General features: G+C 38.8%; 1 protein-coding gene across 14 annotated transcripts in view; it reads right to left on the bottom strand.

The window, feature by feature from the left end:
- The window catches only part of dop (microtubule-associated serine/threonine (MAST) protein kinase dop), a 227,401-nt gene that overhangs the window by 38,510 nt on the left and 171,459 nt on the right, over window positions 1–17,432 (bottom strand). For 10 of the 14 annotated variants that reach the window (XM_070104302.1, XM_070104307.1, XM_053800069.2 and 7 more), the window contains 7 exons: window positions 15,584–15,882; window positions 14,108–14,331; window positions 13,038–13,254; window positions 12,069–12,417; window positions 10,890–11,044; window positions 8,868–9,040; window positions 6,514–6,681 (listed from right to left, as the gene is read on the bottom strand). In XM_070104302.1, coding sequence (XP_069960403.1) covers window positions 6,514–6,681; window positions 8,868–9,040; window positions 10,890–11,044; window positions 12,069–12,417; window positions 13,038–13,254; window positions 14,108–14,331; window positions 15,584–15,882 — 1,585 coding nt within the window. The remainder of the gene's footprint in view (window positions 1–6,513; window positions 6,682–8,867; window positions 9,041–10,889; window positions 11,045–12,068; window positions 12,418–13,037; window positions 13,255–14,107; window positions 14,332–15,583; window positions 15,883–17,432) is intronic. The other 4 variants (XM_070104303.1, XM_070104305.1, XM_070104308.1 and 1 more) reach the window with 2 other exon arrangements.

Here is a 17,432-nt window from a genome sequence, read left to right as displayed (position 1 = left end):
CACACTTCACAAGACAACAGTGGCACACTTCACAAGACAACAGTGGCACACTTCACAAGACAACAGTGGCACACTTCACAAGACAACAGTGGCACACTTCACAAGACAACAGTGGCACACTTCACAAGACAACAGTGGCACACTTCACAAGGCAACAGTGGCACACTTCACAAGGCAACAGGGTGGCACACTTCACAAGACAACAGTGGCACACTTCACAAGACAACAGTGGCACACTTCACAAGACAACAGTGGCACACTTCACAAGACAACAGTGGCACACTTCACAAGGCAACAGTGGCACACTTCACAAGACAACAGTGGCACACTTCACAAGGCAACAGTGGCACACTTCACCAGGCAACAGTGGCACACTAGCAAGACAACAGTGGCACACTTCACAAGACAACAGTGGCACACTTCACAAGACAACAGTGGCACACTTCACAAGACAACAGTGGCACACTTCACAAGACAACAGTGGCACACTTCACAAGACAACAGTGGCACACTTCACAAGACAACAGTGGCACACTTCACAAGACAACAGTGGCACACTTCACAAGACAACAGTGGCACACTTCACAAGACAACAGTGGCACACTTACAAGACAACAGTGGCACACTTACAAGACAACAGTGGCACACTTCACAAGGCAACAGTGGCACACTTCACAAGACAACAGTGGCACACTTCACAAGGCAACAGTGGCACACTTCACAAGGCAACAGTGGCACACTTCACAAGACAACAGTGGCACACTTCACAAGACAACAGTGGCACACTTCACAAGACAACAGTGGCACACTTCACAAGACAACAGTGGCACACTTCACAAGGCAACAGTGGCACACTTCACAAGGCAACAGTGGCACACTTCACAAGACAACAGTGGCACACTTCACAAGGCAACAGTGGCACACTTCACAAGGCAACAGTGGCACACTTCACAAGGCAACAGTGGCACACTTCACAAGACAACAGTGGCACACTTCACAAGACAACAGTGGCACACTTCACAAGACAACAGTGGCACACTTCACAAGGCAACAGTGGCACACTTCACAAGACAACAGTGGCACACTTCACAAGACAACAGTGGCACACTTCACAAGACAACAGTGGCACACTTCACAAGACAACAGTGGCACACTTCACAAGACAACAGTGGCACACTTCACAAGACAACAGTGGCACACTTCACAAGACAACAGTGGCACACTTCACAAGACAACAGTGGCACACTTCACAAGACAACAGTGGCACACTTCACAAGACAACAGTGGCACACTTCACAAGACAACAGTGGCACACTTCACAAGACAACAGTGGCACACTTCACAAGACAACAGTGGCACACTTCACAAGACAACAGTGGCACACTTCACAAGACAACAGTGGCACACTTCACAAGACAACAGTGGCACACTTCACAAGACAACAGTGGCACACTTCACAAGACAACAGTGGCACACTTCACAAGACAACAGTGGCACACTTCACAAGGCAACAGTGGCACACTTCACAAGACAACAGTGGCACACTTCACAAGACAACAGTGGCACACTTCACAAGACAACAGTGGCACACTTCACAAGGCAACAGTGGCACACTTCACAAGACAACAGTGGCACACTTCACAAGACAACAGTGGCACACTTCACAAGACAACAGTGGCACACTTCACAAGACAACAGTGGCACACTTCACAAGACAACAGTGGCACACTTCACAAGACAACAGTGGCACACTTCACAAGGCAACAGTGGCACACTTCACAAGGCAACAGTGGCACACTTCACAAGACAACAGTGGCACACTTCACAAGACAACAGTGGCACACTTCACAAGACAACAGTGGCACACTTCACAAGACAACAGTGGCACACTTCACAAGGCAACAGTGGCACACTTCACAAGACAACAGTGGCACACTTCACAAGACAACAGTGGCACATTAATATGAACCAAATGATACAGAGCAAAAAATTATAAGCTCAAAATCACTGCTTAAATACAACAGAACTTCTTTACAAATATTACATGCCATTCCTCTTAAAATATTTTTTTAAATGATCAATCCAATATTTAATATTCTGCCTGTATATTTAAAAAAAAAACACAATACAATGAAATACAAACATGAGACACCTTAAAGAATGAAAAGGCACAATACCATGACTGGAACATTACACAAATAACCTGAACATAGGAGAGAGAAGCTTATGATGTTTCACAATTTTGAATGACTAGTTAATGGTCCAAGTCAGACCAAAACATTGTCATAAGTTTCATTCTCCTGTGTGTGTGTGTGTGTGTGTGTGTGTGTGTGTGTGTGTGTGTGTGTGTGTGTGTGTGTGCCCGCGCATGTTTGGTGTGTGTGCGCACGTTTGGTGTGTGCGCATGTTTGGTGTGTGCACGTGTGTTTGGTGTGTGTGTGCGTGCATTTGGTGTGTGTGTGTGTGTGTGCACGTGGTGTGTGGTGTGTGTGCACGTGGTGTGTGGTGTGTGTGCACATGGTGTGTGGTGTGTGTGCACGTGGTGTGTGGTGTGTGTGCATGTGTGTATGTGTGCGTATGTGATTGTGCATGTGTGGTGTGTGCGCATGTGTGCACGTGCCTGTGAGCATGCATGTGTGGGGGTGGGTGTGCATGTGTGTGTGCATGTGTGTGCATGTGTATGCATATGTGTGTGTGCATATGTGTGTGTGCATGTGTGTGTGTGCATGTGTGTGTGTGCATGTGTGTGTGTGCATATGTGTGTGTGCATATGTTTGTGTGCATATGTTTGTGTACATATGCGTGTGTGCATACGTGTGTGTGTGTGCATGTGTGCATGGTTATTTGTGTACAGAGACATCTTACTGAACATGACATGAGATCTACTCCAAGTACCAGAAAAGCCAGGTTCTAGCCTGCTATGTAGGACAGAGGGTCATTAGCAGCAACAGCCTGGCACACCAGGCAAATATGGATGCCTGGTCTTGGGATCAGGCTGGGAGACTAGAATCCTTGAAAGTGTCCAAAAAGCACTTAACAAGCTTCACTCGAGTCACCTCAAAAACAGAAAAATACAAAAATGCTAAAAGAAAGAAAGAAAAAGAAAACGAGGTAGCTGTATAATTTACAAAGTGCTTTCTCTTATAAGGTTATTCTTTTCAAGATTGATGGACTGACCACATTAACTTAAGGCTGAGGGACTGATTACCTCAAGCTCCTCCTGTTCTTCCCCGTTCTCCTTTGTTATGGACTGATGAAGCCACTGTGTGGCGAAACATTTCCTTATAAAAGATACCAAGTGTTGCACATGTGTCTAATTTATCAACTTGTCAGTTCTCCGAACCATTCATCTACATTCAGTATTTTTAGTAAAAAAATTAAATACAATCATTTGTGCTAACACAGACAAGCCAAAATTATAATACAAAACATTAATTAAAACTGACAAACAAGCAACAAAAGATACTACACAAAAGTGGTCCACATAAACTGCATTCTTGCTTGGTGTAAATCTGTAAAACTTCCAATGCTGTGTCCAATTACAATAAAAATTATTGGGGCGAATGTGTATACAGAAGACCACCACTTTTTGCACATCCACTTACATCGCAGTGGCACTCAGGCCTCTGCAAAGGCATAACACAGTAGAGGCCTCGGGCCTCTACTGTGTTATGGTAGACCTAACTTTGTACCCTCCCTTCACCTCCCACTCATGCTTTGTGGACACGTACTGCAAGATTTCTCTCTTGTGTGTTCTTACTCCATTTCAGATCTTTTTATCGCCCTGTGCCATGTCTGGATATTAACTATGGCATCAAGTGGGCAATGTAGTGTAGGTGAAGGTACCAAGTTTAATTATGAAACTATGCCTCTAGTAGAGAAAATAGAGGTAATAGATATGCTTAACGGTGGTACAAACGTGCTTAGTGCAGCCAAGGTTTACCGGGATGAGGGAATCAACAATATGTCTGATCGTAGACACTGACCAGAAAATAGAGAGCTTTTGTGATGAGTAACCCAAACTGTGACATGAAAAGTGGTCAATATAGCTTAATATAACTGAAAAAATGCTGAATGACTGGATTCAGGGAATAAAAAAAAAGTGGATCACTTACTTTCCTTGTAATCAGTGAGAAACTCTCTTCTTACTATAAAACAGAATGAGAGCAGGAAGCAAAACCTGAAAATGCATGTAACTTTAGCCATGGATGCTGACCACACACCAGAAGAGAATTTTCCTCCAAAGTTGCTGGTAATGATTTCAGAGGGCAACTGTGCACCTGAGCAAGTGTTTAATGCTGATGAGACAAGATTTTTCTGGAAGATGCCTTCTACAACTTACATCAACAAGCAAGGAAAGAAGTGCTGCTGGCTTCAAGCCAGCAGAGGACCGTTTCAGTTTGCTGCTGAACTTTAATGCAGCAGGTGATTAAATGTAGACCCATGCTTGTTTATCACTCAAAGAATCCCCGTGCTTTAAAACAAAGATAAAACCACTTTGCCTGCTACCTGGTGGTCAAACAAGATAGCATGGAAGACAGAGGAATTACATGTTGACTGGTTCACTCATCATTTTATTCCTGAAGTCATGTTTTATCTGTATAGCAAGAACTTTCCACTCAAAATTCTTCTGACTCTTAATGATTTCCATGTTCATCCTGACCTGTTGCAGGATTTAAACCTAAAGGTTTATGTTGTCTGTTACCACTAAATATGACATCACTGATACAACCACTGGATAACAGTGTAATCAAGTCATTTAAGTGAATCTACACACACAGTGGTGCAAAAACTGCTGGTAACAATGGACAATGGCTCAGGGCCTGGAGTGTCAGAATTCTAGCATAAATTCAACACTGCAAATGCCTAACCCAATTCAAGGGATATTCCCAAATCAATAATAAATGTAGGCTGGAGAAAATTATGGCCTAGTGTGGTGAATAAATGTTCAGCTGGCAAAGAGACTGCTTGGCGAGGGCTTTGAAGACATGTTGCTAGATGATGTCAGTAAACTATTAGATGACGAGGATGAAAGAAACCCATAGGAAATATTGGCAAAGCTGAATTCCCAGATAGAAAGGATTCAGAGAGAAGAGGATGAGAAGAGCCAGCAGAGAAACTATTAACATTTCACCAGTTATACAAGCAGTTTCATTTTGATTCTAAACTTGAAGACTTTCACTGAAGAGGACCCTGACACATCTAGAAGTGCTGCTCTGAAACAGGTGCTGGACCAGGCTATGATGTGCCTACCATCAGCTCTATGAAGTACTGCTGGGTAATACACAGCAGACACACATGGCAGAATATTTCAGGTCTTCCAAAAATAACAGCTCTGTGTCAATCTCAGCCCACAAACCCCAGACAAACTTCAACCCATGAACTCCAGCCCTCTACTTCATCCACCCCAACCACTTCATCTGAGGCCCAACAGGGCCACACTAGCCACTTCATCCGAGGCCCAGTAAGTCCACACCGAGCCTCTCCACTGACATCAAACCACTTGGGCAAAAACAACCAGACTTTAAGGTAAGTGTATTCACATTGCTTGACTTTAAGTCATGCTAAATTAAATTACCCTGTATCATTCTATAACATCATGCTTTAATGTGTCTAGAACATCTATGGGCCTTTTAAAATCATTATACAATGTTTAGTTTATTTTTTTAGGTGAACTGAGTATTGAACTTTTGAACTGTAGGAGAGTGGGAAGATTTTGAAAAAAAAAAAAAAAAAATCTAATAGTTCGATGAAGTTCATTTTTCTGAATCATATAAAACTAAAACGAGCGGAATCTGATAAAAACTTACAATTTTATGTTGTGCTGAAATTGGTGAAAAAATGATCACTGATCAGCAACAACAGTGTTAAAGTGCCAGCGATGTTTACATTTTACAATTTACTTATGCTAATATACAATTATTTTTGTTTTTTTCTTTAACTGCTTCCAATGTTTAATGCTGCATATACCAGTTTTTCATAATATTAGATGTGTTTCAAGGTGTTTTACCACTTCAAAATTTGCTTCACTTGGAACAATTGGTATATATTTGGTATTTATACGTTATGACTTTTTTTTTTTACTATTTTGGTCTTCTAAAGTTATGGACAAGGAATACTTATAACATTACATTCAGAGTGTAATACTCCTCAAATCACAGAAATAAGTAATATCAATTGACTTTACTGGGTTATATATATGGTATATATCAGTAGTTATCAGTGTCCCTTCATAAACATTATTTTGGTCACACTAACAGCAAGTCACTAACAGTAAACTACTCACTTCTCACTCTAGTCTAAATACACTTTAATGTCTGCTAAATGTCCAAGTTGCTACCTCTAAACAAGTCTTTCACAACCTTCCTTCAACTTTCCATCCATCCTCAATTTATACACCAGAAGTTCACAAACATTACAAGTTAAATTAGTTTGCTACTTAAGAGTAGACAGCTCCTTCCAGGTGAACATTTTCTCAACTGCCGTCATGGGCTAATCAAATTTGATTCATACCTTAACCAGTCCTCTTCCCCAGAAATAGAGAATCGCGGCAGAGAATCTCTCGAGTGAGAATGGAGACGTCTTCTCCTCTGAACTTGGGGGGAGACATCCTCACTCTCAGTCTGCGATGATTCTGGGGTACTCTGGCACACAGGGCCTCCATCTAATTTACTGCCACTCCTAAATAATTACCAACAATATAATCCATTGTATGAAATGTGAACTGAAAAAATAACAATTAAAAATAAACAATGCGACTAAAGGAAGAATCCCCAGTCTCCTATTCTATTTCTCAAAACAAAAGATTTTTATGGGTGGAAAAAATGTCTCTCTCTTCCTGTCTTTCCAAATTCATTTTTCCTTAGCCCTACCATCCTGACTTTCACCACTACCAAGCCCTCTTATATTTACCATATAAACAAAAGAATGCTGTTAAATAGGTAATGTATCCGTATGCTTTTGAATTACCTACTAAATTATCTATACCTCCTTAAAATGAAAAAAAGTTACTGAAGGTTAATAGCAAAGATGTCATGAAAAGAAGACAAATTTTATGGAAAAAGAAGACTGACAGTAGTGCCAGCAATACCAGTAATGACATTTACAACAAACATTATAGTTTAATGAAGATAGCAAGTGAAAGAACATGAAATAAACCATTATTTGCCCTTATTTTTCTCATTGTCTTGCCAGACACAGACTTCAAAGTTAATAGATTTAGTGGTAGATATCGGTGCGCTCTGGTCACCTGATGGTTAATGTTAACGAATTGAGTGGTGTGATGGTGTTAGTGACTGGAACAATACAAAAAAAACCCACGCAAGTTATTCATGTACTGATTTTTCTACACTATTATATATTTGGAATTGTGGGGAGTAGCCCAGTGTATCAATTGGGTGTTTTATTTCCAACCATAGATATACTTGTTTTTAATCCATCTCTGGTGGAGGGCCTATCCTTCTTGTGATCATATCATCAAATTGGAAAACGAAACTAGCTGATGTTCAGATCTATCTTGTACTATAATGGTCCAGGATGAACCAACACATTGACCATTTACTGTATTATGTACAAGTGTTCCTCACTTTATATGGTACATACATCTCTGATCAATGACACATAAAGCACACACAAAACACAGGGATATGTTCCCAGACATTGCAAATTCCACATTTATGGACAATAACATTTTCTAAAATAAATATGAATAAAGCTCAAAAATAGCCTAGAAAAATAAAAACAAAAAATTCAATCAAAATTCCTCGTTCTTGTGTCCTCCCTCATTCTTGCACCACCACCAATCAACCAGATTATTTTTGTCTAAGCTGAAGTACATATTATCAACCTGTAAAGACATATCTTCATACCAGAGGTTTCTTGACCTATACTTCCTGGAAAGTAGGAGAAAGATAAATCATAATTTACAACTAGAAAATTCTGGAGGGATTGGTTTCAAACTTGTACACAAATTAATCTATACAAGAGTAAAATGCTTGACAGATGGTGCAATACCTCAATAAAAAACAGAGGTACAATGATTATGCCAGCAGGTAACTCTAAATGTAAAGAGACCGAGACTCTTCAACATCATCCTTTATACACAAGGGAAATTACTAGCAGACCCTTAGCAGTCTTCAATAAGAAACTGGATAAGTTCTTTAAGTTAGCTCCTGATTAACCAGGCTGTGGTGCCTACCTTGAACAGCATGCAGCTAGTACCAACAACCTGGTAGATCAGGTCATCAACCAGAACTGGTTTGGGATTGGTCTGAAGGGGCAGTGATCCTCAGGATCATCTTCAATTAAGATTGTCGGCCATATGCCCATTTTCTTATGACTTGACACAAGACTCAAATTAAGAACCAACCGTAAGATTTCTGTTAAATATTCTCACTGGATTTTCCACAACTAACTGTGTTTTTTCCTCTTACGTCAATATATACCAGTTTAGAATAATTAAAAATAATTTTACTAAAAAATTAAGTGGTGGTAGGCTTAACTGACTGCATAAGTGTATATACCATGTACGGTAAAAGCAAATTCACATAAAAGTAGGAAAACCTTGTATTAATTACCCTCCTTTATTAAAACATTCAAATCACTTTTCTGAACAAGGAAACTTTCTTGCCTATGTAGTCGATTTCTCCAACATGTTCCAACAATATCTAGGCAATGCCCAATATTTTAGTTGACTTATGACATTAACTGATATGCAAGTCATGTGTGCATACATATGATTTTAACATTGAATACATGCATGTCACCTCTACCCTAACATAGACAAAAAAAATGATCCATTGAATTTAAAAATGAACCACACAAAATAAACAGAAAATTAAATTCAAGACCAAAAAAGTATTACTTACACATCTAGTGTAACAGGAAGGTCTTGGTTTTCATTATCGGGAGTGTTAGTGGATGACTCGAGGGTGGATCGAGACGACTCTGACTGGTCACTATGACCTGAGTCACCGCGGGACACAAGACCCCGCCCACTATCCAACTCCTGCCCTCCCTCGCCCGACGTCTCCCTCTGTAACTTACAATTTAATAATTTGTTTACAATTCTGCAAAGAAATCATTAAATCTCAAAAGTTTAAAATGAACAAATATTATGTAGTATTTTTACAAAAGATTTTATAATTCAAATTTTGTAATTTTTATTACAAACTAAGGACAGTGGACCCCCGACTTTCGTGAATTTCGCCTTTCAGCACCTTTTTTCGGGGAAAAAAAAAAAAGACTCATGGTTCATGATTTTATTTGTGATTTGGCAGCAGTAAGGTACGCATCCGGCCCTTCTCCCAGCGTCAGCCCGCAAACAAAGCCAGCCTCCCTCCCACACCACAGTCAGTGTGGCATTGTTTATGGGCGAGTGACCATCACCTCACACATTCATAAGATATATTCTATTCATTTTTGTGCTTGCAACTGCTAAATAAGCCACCATGGGCCCAAAGAAAGTTTCTAGTGCCAGCCATTTGGTAAAGGACTGAGAGAGAGGGGAGAATGTGCCTTTTTCAGTGATTCTACGATACTAAAGCAGCAGGAGTCGATAAAGGCTATAGTGCCAGCAAGTGATAAAGTGTAGCACTAACAGTGTAGCAAGTTAAGCCATTAATCAACAGAAAAATGACGACACGAAACTAAACTCCTCCAGTGTTGTTTGAGGTATATAGGGCAACTGACTAACGCTGCCGTCTCTGCTGCTGCCATTCACCACCACTATGTAAGGCTTATCTTTCAGTGGCCCTTATACACCCAACAACACCACAACACAACAGCACTTGTGACCTATGTAATGACATTTTATTCATTTTAGAGTATATGTCATGTTTCCATGTTATTAATATTGTTTATGTCATATTAGATGAATTATGATAGATAAATAAGCCGTAGAGTTGATATTAGTGTCATACTGAAGGATTTTCTTGTCCTGTCTCCAAAGACACTCCTGACGCCACCACAATTCCTAACATACGTAATGACATTATATTCATACATCAACAAGTGTCTTCAATAAAGGTAAGCGTGATGTTATTATTGTTTTATACTTGATGTCTCATTGTTTTCTGTACGTACTGTAAATCTATATTTAATGTAAAAAAAAATATTTTTTGTTAATACTTTTGGTCTGGAACGGATTAACTGGATTTCCATTATTTCTTATGGAGAAAATGGATTTGTCACTCATGAATTTTGCCTTTCAGTGGACTCTCTGGAATGGATTAATCATGAGACTAGGGGTTCCACTGTATCCCTCATCTGAAATACAGCCAGAAGTGTCTTGGATTTTGGAATTTTTCGAAAAAAAATTTTAACATGCTGGTCTTCTCTCAATGAGGTAGGGTGACCCTCCCTCTCCCCCCCCCCCAAAAAAAAACTTTAATCATCGTTCACACTATCACTGTTTTGCCAGAGCACAAATATAACAGTTTAGATGTCACTCTAAACAGTAAATATCCCAAACCCCTCCTGTAGAGTGCAGGCACTGCACTTCCCACCTCCAGGACTCAAGTTACGGAATATAATGACACAGCGTCTGCAAAAATAATCCAGACCTGCCTCCATTATACAGTATAAAGTGGTCCATTTAGTGCTGAGTACTTTTGTGCCAGGTGGATAAATATGGATCATTCAAAGATGAATAGTGAAGAAAAATCCTGATAACCCAAAGAAAACTCATTCACCATCACTCATTCAATATCTCTCTTGATACAAGTGAACGGGCATCACAAATTAAATGATTCTCCACCCTGCATCCCTCCATTCATGATATTATGTAGAGTCAAAGAAATTATACCAATTCCTTTGAGTAACTGGGTATTAGTACATTCTATCATTTTCTATGATGGACCTACAGGTATTACTATTGCCTGGGAGTTTACCTGGAAGCTGGAGTCCAACTGGGAAGCATCTGCAGACTGTGATGAGGTAAACTTATGGTATCTTGGAGAGCAAGAGGAGAAAGAAGGAAATGCTCCTCCTTCACCTCCCTCTTCACTGTCTTCCTCCAGCTCATGGTTGTACCGATCCAGTCGTGCTGCAAGCAAATACATAACTGTCAATAACAGTTTTCTAGTTGAATTTCAAACCTCCCCTCATCCCCCCATTTTAAAGGTATTTCCCTCTGTCTTACTGATATATATAACCTCCTCTCTCCTCTTCCCATCTCATTATGTAGCCCCATCTCTTTCATATATATTGCCCGTGGCTAACATCAGTTTTGTTAAATTATTATTTTTATTATTATATTCACAACATATGCTACACCCATAATAGTAAGTAAGTAAAGAACTTACATATAAACAAAATGTGTACAATATTGCATATTGTTTTGCCTTACTCAAAACTATAGAAATTAAGCTTTTATACATAAGCAGACGACGTAACTAAAGTCTAGGGTAGGAGAAAGTAACTTCAACACAAGGGTAGTTACATCATAAAGGTTCCACTGTCTTAACTGAAACTGTGTCACAACGAAATATACAGCCAAGAAACCAAAAATGTCTAAGATCTATGTGATTTTTTAATGAAAAATATTCTTTCTTCTTCTTTCAACAAACCGGCCATATCCCACTGAGGCGGGGTGGCCCAAAAAGAAAAACGTAAGCTTCTCTTTTCAAACTTAGTAATTTATACAGGAGAAGGGGTTACTAGCCCCTTGCTCCCGGCATTTTAGTCGCCTCTTACAACACGCATGGCTTACGGAGGAAGAATTCTGTTCCACTTCCCCATGGAGATAAGAGGAAATAAACAAGAACAAGAACTAGAAAGAAATTAGCAGAAAACCCAGAGGGGTGTGTATATATATGCTTGTACATGTATGTGTAGTGTGACCTAAGTGTAAGTAGAAGTAGCAAGACGTACCTGAAATCTTGCATGTTTATGAGACAGAAAAAAAAGACACCAGCCCTATCTTACAAATACCATAAATTACACACACAAATGCTTAACATGTATAAAGCATAACCATCCTTGTAAAACAATCATCTATAATATGAAAAACTTTACTTATTGAAGATGTCCTGGATTGGTATTTCCATTCTAAAACACCACCAACTCACTATCAAAGTAGCTTGTGTCCTCTTCATTATCCAGCTGCGGCACAAATTCTGCCTTCATTCTCAGAAGGGAATCCCAATCGATGTAGATAAAGAACGGGTGTTCCTTAACCTCCATGGCACCACCTACTGTGCCCAGCCGGTCCAGTGGAGAGTGGTGAAGCAGCGCAGTGATTAGATCCTTGGCGTCACTTGGCACTGGCCAATCCTCTTCACTTGGCCATTCAATGTCATCATTAACTGTGTGTGCGAAGAGTTCCTCAGGTGTTTCCCCAAAGAAGGGGACACACCCAATAAGAAATTCATAGAGAATAACTCCCATTGCCCACCAATCCACAGGTTTGCTGTACCCCTGTCTGAAAAATAATTAACATTCTTCAATCTAAATTCTACATAGAAAAAGTTATTTGCCATTAAATTTAAGTATTTTCAAAAAGAAAGCAAACACAGAATTTTACAGACCACTGTATCCCACCAAGGCAGGGTGACCCAAAAAAGACACACTTTCACCATCATTCACACCATCACTATATTGTCAGAGGTGCACAAATATCCCAAACCCCTCCTGCTAAATAGATCTATACAACAAAATAAAAAATAAATTAAGATGTCAAAGTTATATTCAAATTATAAAATCTATTCTTCATAAAGCTTGTAAATTTCTACTTATTAAGGACCATAATAAAATTGTACTGATTGACAGGTTGCTTCAAGTTATCAAATCAAAATAACAATGCTGCTATATAACATTCAAATAAATATTAGGTTCGATTTAGTCTCTCAAAAGACTTGTATATTTATTCAATGTTAAACTGAAAAAGAACACAAAATACATTAACAAAAGTGACAGGGTTTTCACATATCAAATTATTAACTAAATAGGAAAAACTAACTTGTTTGCACAAGGATAATAAATAAGCGAAGAAACACATGATAATCCACATATATAAAAATTACAGTCTTATTATAAACTTGCCTTAATATAACTTCTGGAGCAATATATTCAGGGGTACCAAACACCTGCTTATCAGAAAACTGCCGAGTTTCTTTATCAATGTAGCCTTCGTATAGGTTAGTTGCCAATGACATCAAGCCCATCTTGCTCAAACCAAAGTCAGTGAGCTTGATGTGTCCAAGAGCAGTGATCAATAGATTATCTGGCTTCAGGTCCCGGTGTACAATACCATAACTGTAACAAACATTTTGCAAAGTTGGTTGGTTTATTAGCATTAGTTAAAGCCTATTTATCTGAGAACCATTAAGACAACGTAAATTGCACACTCCCAGTCAAGGATACTTTAATATCCAAGAGCGACAATAAACACTTACCATATATATCAGGGGTTCCCAACCTTTTCTATGTCTCACACCTCTAGGAAATGTTTGATTATTATTGCATCCCCTACAAAAGTATTGCCACATTTGAAGATGAAGAAATATAAATTGAGCAATTAGAAAAGGCTTTGGTAAAATAAACGGAATTGTGTTTTTCATTAGGACTGTCACACCCCCTGAGATGCCATCTCACACCCCTGGGGGTGCGTGCACCCCAGGTTGGCAACTCCTGATATATATATATACGCACACCTCTAAATGTTTATCTACTTCAATTTTTTTTTTAGATTTTATATTACACAATAAAATTAAATTACGCAAGGTATCCTGGAAGCCTAGATCCTTGGGGAAAAAAATTAATAATTAACCTCAAATATCTTTACCAACAAAACGCATTAGTTCTTGAAGATATATCTTTCAAATGTTTCCTAAGACTCAAATATCTGAGAGCAGCATCTGAATGTTTTCTTCCAGTGCCAAAATACTGTTTGGATCCAAACTATTGTAATACACTGCATAATATTATAGTTATTATTGTATTGTTATAGATATTACCATCTTGGAAATAACAGTATTATTACAATGTTAAATTTACGTCAATTTTTAAAACTTTTTAACCAAAGATTAAAGAACAGTGAAGAGCAAGCATAACCCTCTAAGAATTTTGAAATTTTTAAGTAGAGTACAATGAAGAAAGAATAACAAACCTGTGCAAGTATTCAACAGCTAATACAGTTTCAGCAAAGTAAAATCTGGCCATGTCTGGTGGAAGAGGTCCCATATTCTTAAGCAGAGTGGCACAGTCTCCACCCTCGACATACTCCATTACTAGACACAAATGTCTTTTCGTTTCAAAACTGCATATCATGGACACCACAAAGGGGTTATCGGTGAAACTCATTATATCGCGTTCGTTGAAAACTTGCTCCACCTGAAAGATATTCAGAACATTTGAAAATAAATCTTTTGTTTTCTATTTGCTGTAGTTCAGTTATTAACCCTTCAACTGTCCAAACAGATCTACGTTTTCACATGTAGTGCTTTGACCTTGATTTTCTCCATAAGAAAGCATGTAAAAAAAAATGTAGATCTACGTTCGGAGCACTACGCGAGCAAACGTAGGTCTACGTTTGGACAGTTTAAGGGTTAATGAGATAATTATTACAATTTGAGTATGTATTTTCATCTTCTTTACTAAGGGTCTCTATTTTTATTTAGCCACAAGTTATTTGTAGCATTAACCAATAACCATATGACTTAGAAGGGTAGTTCAGAGCAAACATTAACTATGAATCTAGTTTACCACACTAAATTAAAAGTCAGGTTTCAGACTCCATCCTCAGTAATGATTTTTTTTTTTCAACAAGTCGGCCGTCTCCCACCGAGGCAGGGTGACCCAAAAATGAAAGAAAATCCCCAAAAAGAAAATACTTTCATCATCATTCAACACTTTCACCACACTCACACATTATCACTGTTTTTGCAGAGGTGCTCAGAATACAACAGTTCAGAAGCATATACGTATAAAGACACACATATCCCTCCAAACTGCCAATATCCCAAACCCATCCTTTAAAGTGCAGGCATTGTACTTCCCATTTTCAGGACTCAAGTCTGACTATATGAAAATAACCGGTTTCCCTGAATCCCTTCATTAATGATATACTTGATATAACAAACATGAATAAGACATACAACATAGTATTAACATATTGATATCTAGACACAGATAACCCACATTTAGTGAGGGTTATCAGTGTCTCTGACTTCAGCATTTAGGCTCACAACACTTACTGTCTCACTTGGTTCAAAACTCCATAAACACTCCCTTAACACTTCCCAAACTCTCTTGTCAAGACTTTTCTCTTCCCAGTTGCATAAACATTCATTATAATCCACTTCTTATTGTAATATACATAATCTTTGAATTTATATAAGGATATTCCCTCTTCTTTCTATAAATGATCATTTAATATTATTTCTACCCCTTTCTTGGCTCTGATTCTCTATTATGGAGAAGCACTAAAGCATAGGAACTATACAGTGCTTGAGGAATGGGGGGTAATTAAATATGTTCCAAAAATGAAAGGATAGGTTCAATTCCTTGCATGAAAAGCCTTTCAAGTAGAATCAAGGTGCACTCCCTGAAAGGCTAAATGAAAACATACTGCATTATCACATACCTGATTTCTGAGCATAAGGTTGTGTTTACTGATCTTCTTCATGGCAAACCTCTCTTTACTAATTTTGTGTCGAACAAGATAAACAGCCCCATAAGCTCCATTAGAAATAAGTTTAAGGTTTTCATAATCTTCCTCTTTTGGAGAGCTTTTTGAAGGAGGACTTGAGGAGTAGGTGGAAGACTGTCCCGGGGAGTATTCTGAATTTGAAGTTTTTCGTGTGGTTACACCACTAGCTGCGCTTGTGCCACTTCCCGTGCTGTCTTCTGCATCTCCATCCCCTGCCAGGTCATCACTCAGTTCTGAAAACAATGGCCTATTTTAAAAGCATCCAAAATTTGTTTCAGTAATACTGTACATAAAAATCTGAAATTTTGACAGAAAACCAAGAATACCATCCTAGAAAACATCTTAGTTGTTATTTTAAACCAAACACAAGATCAGGGTTTTGCTTTTCCCAACAAGCACCACGTGGGGCATGATTTTTTCATATTGTGCACACTCACTGCACAGACCCATTCTCTCATATCTAGGCCAAAATTTCCACTCACAGCTTATCCAAGTAAGCTGATCTCTTGACGTAGAATTATGTGAAGGACCTTGACCTCAGTGACATAGTTCTATGTGACGGCCACTGAAAGATTTAATGTGTGCAAGGTGTCACTGTGATTAACATACAACTAATCTATATACATGTACTGCTCAGTACTTACATAACCATCTACAGTACTTATTAATCAAGTTACTTAAAAAGCAACACATTGCAAGCTTCTCATAGTACCTATTAATCAAGTTTATTTAAACAGTAAGTTTTTATTTGGGAATTAGTTTTATAAAATACATTGCTACATCAACAAGCAATGATACGTATACAGTGGACCCTCGGCTTTTGTGTTTAATCCGTTCCAGAGAGATCAGCAAAAACGGAAATCGGCAAAACCTGAAACCATTTTCCCCATAAGAAATAATGTACATCCAATTAATCCGTTTCAGACACCCAGAAGTATTAACAAAACATTTTTTTTCCTTAAAGATAGATTTACATGCTGTTGTTGGTGGACGGAAGACAGGGAGGAGGGGAGAGGTTATTCTTTGGAAGGGAAATCCCCCTCCATAAGGACTCTAGGTACCAAGTCCTTATCAGGGGTCGCTTCCCTTCTTTGCTTTTTAATGCCATCCTACTCCACATTGCTCAAATCTTCATTACTACCATCCCCTACCACCATCACAACCACTACTACCCTCTACCACCATCACAACCACTACTACCCTCTACCATCATCACAACCACTACCACCCTCTACCATCACAACCACTATCACCCTCTACCACCATCACAACCACTACCACCCTCTACCACCATCCTTTACCACCATCACTACCATCCTCTATCACCATTACTACCACCACCACTTTCGTATTTTCCTACAAACTTTTTCTTGATTTCTATTGTTTCTCACATTCTCTACTAAAGGGCTGGCACTAGAAGCTTTCTTTGGGCCCATGGTGGCTTATTTAGCAGTTACACACAATAAACAAGTGCCAAAAACAATGGATTATTACGAAATATTTCGTATGACCTTGCAGGATATGTTTACTCGCCGAGAAACAACACAACACTGCCTGAGAATGCGTGTGGGAGGCAGCTTTGAGTGCGCTCTGGGCACTGGACAGGTTCTGTACCATCGACGAAAATAGAACCAATATTCTGACGAAAAAAGTTGGCAAAAACGGAAATTGGCGATCACAGAGATCGATGAAAAGGGAGGGTTCACTGTAATATATTTATCAAAACCTTCATTATTTTTGATGAAATAAACACTTCCAGTATAACAAAAATTTTAAACAAATC

The sequence above is a fragment of the Cherax quadricarinatus genome, chromosome 91 (genome assembly GCF_038502225.1).
Source record: "Cherax quadricarinatus isolate ZL_2023a chromosome 91, ASM3850222v1, whole genome shotgun sequence".
Lineage (NCBI taxonomy): Eukaryota > Metazoa > Arthropoda > Malacostraca > Decapoda > Parastacidae > Cherax > Cherax quadricarinatus.
This window is presented reverse-complemented; position numbering and strand designations above follow the sequence as displayed.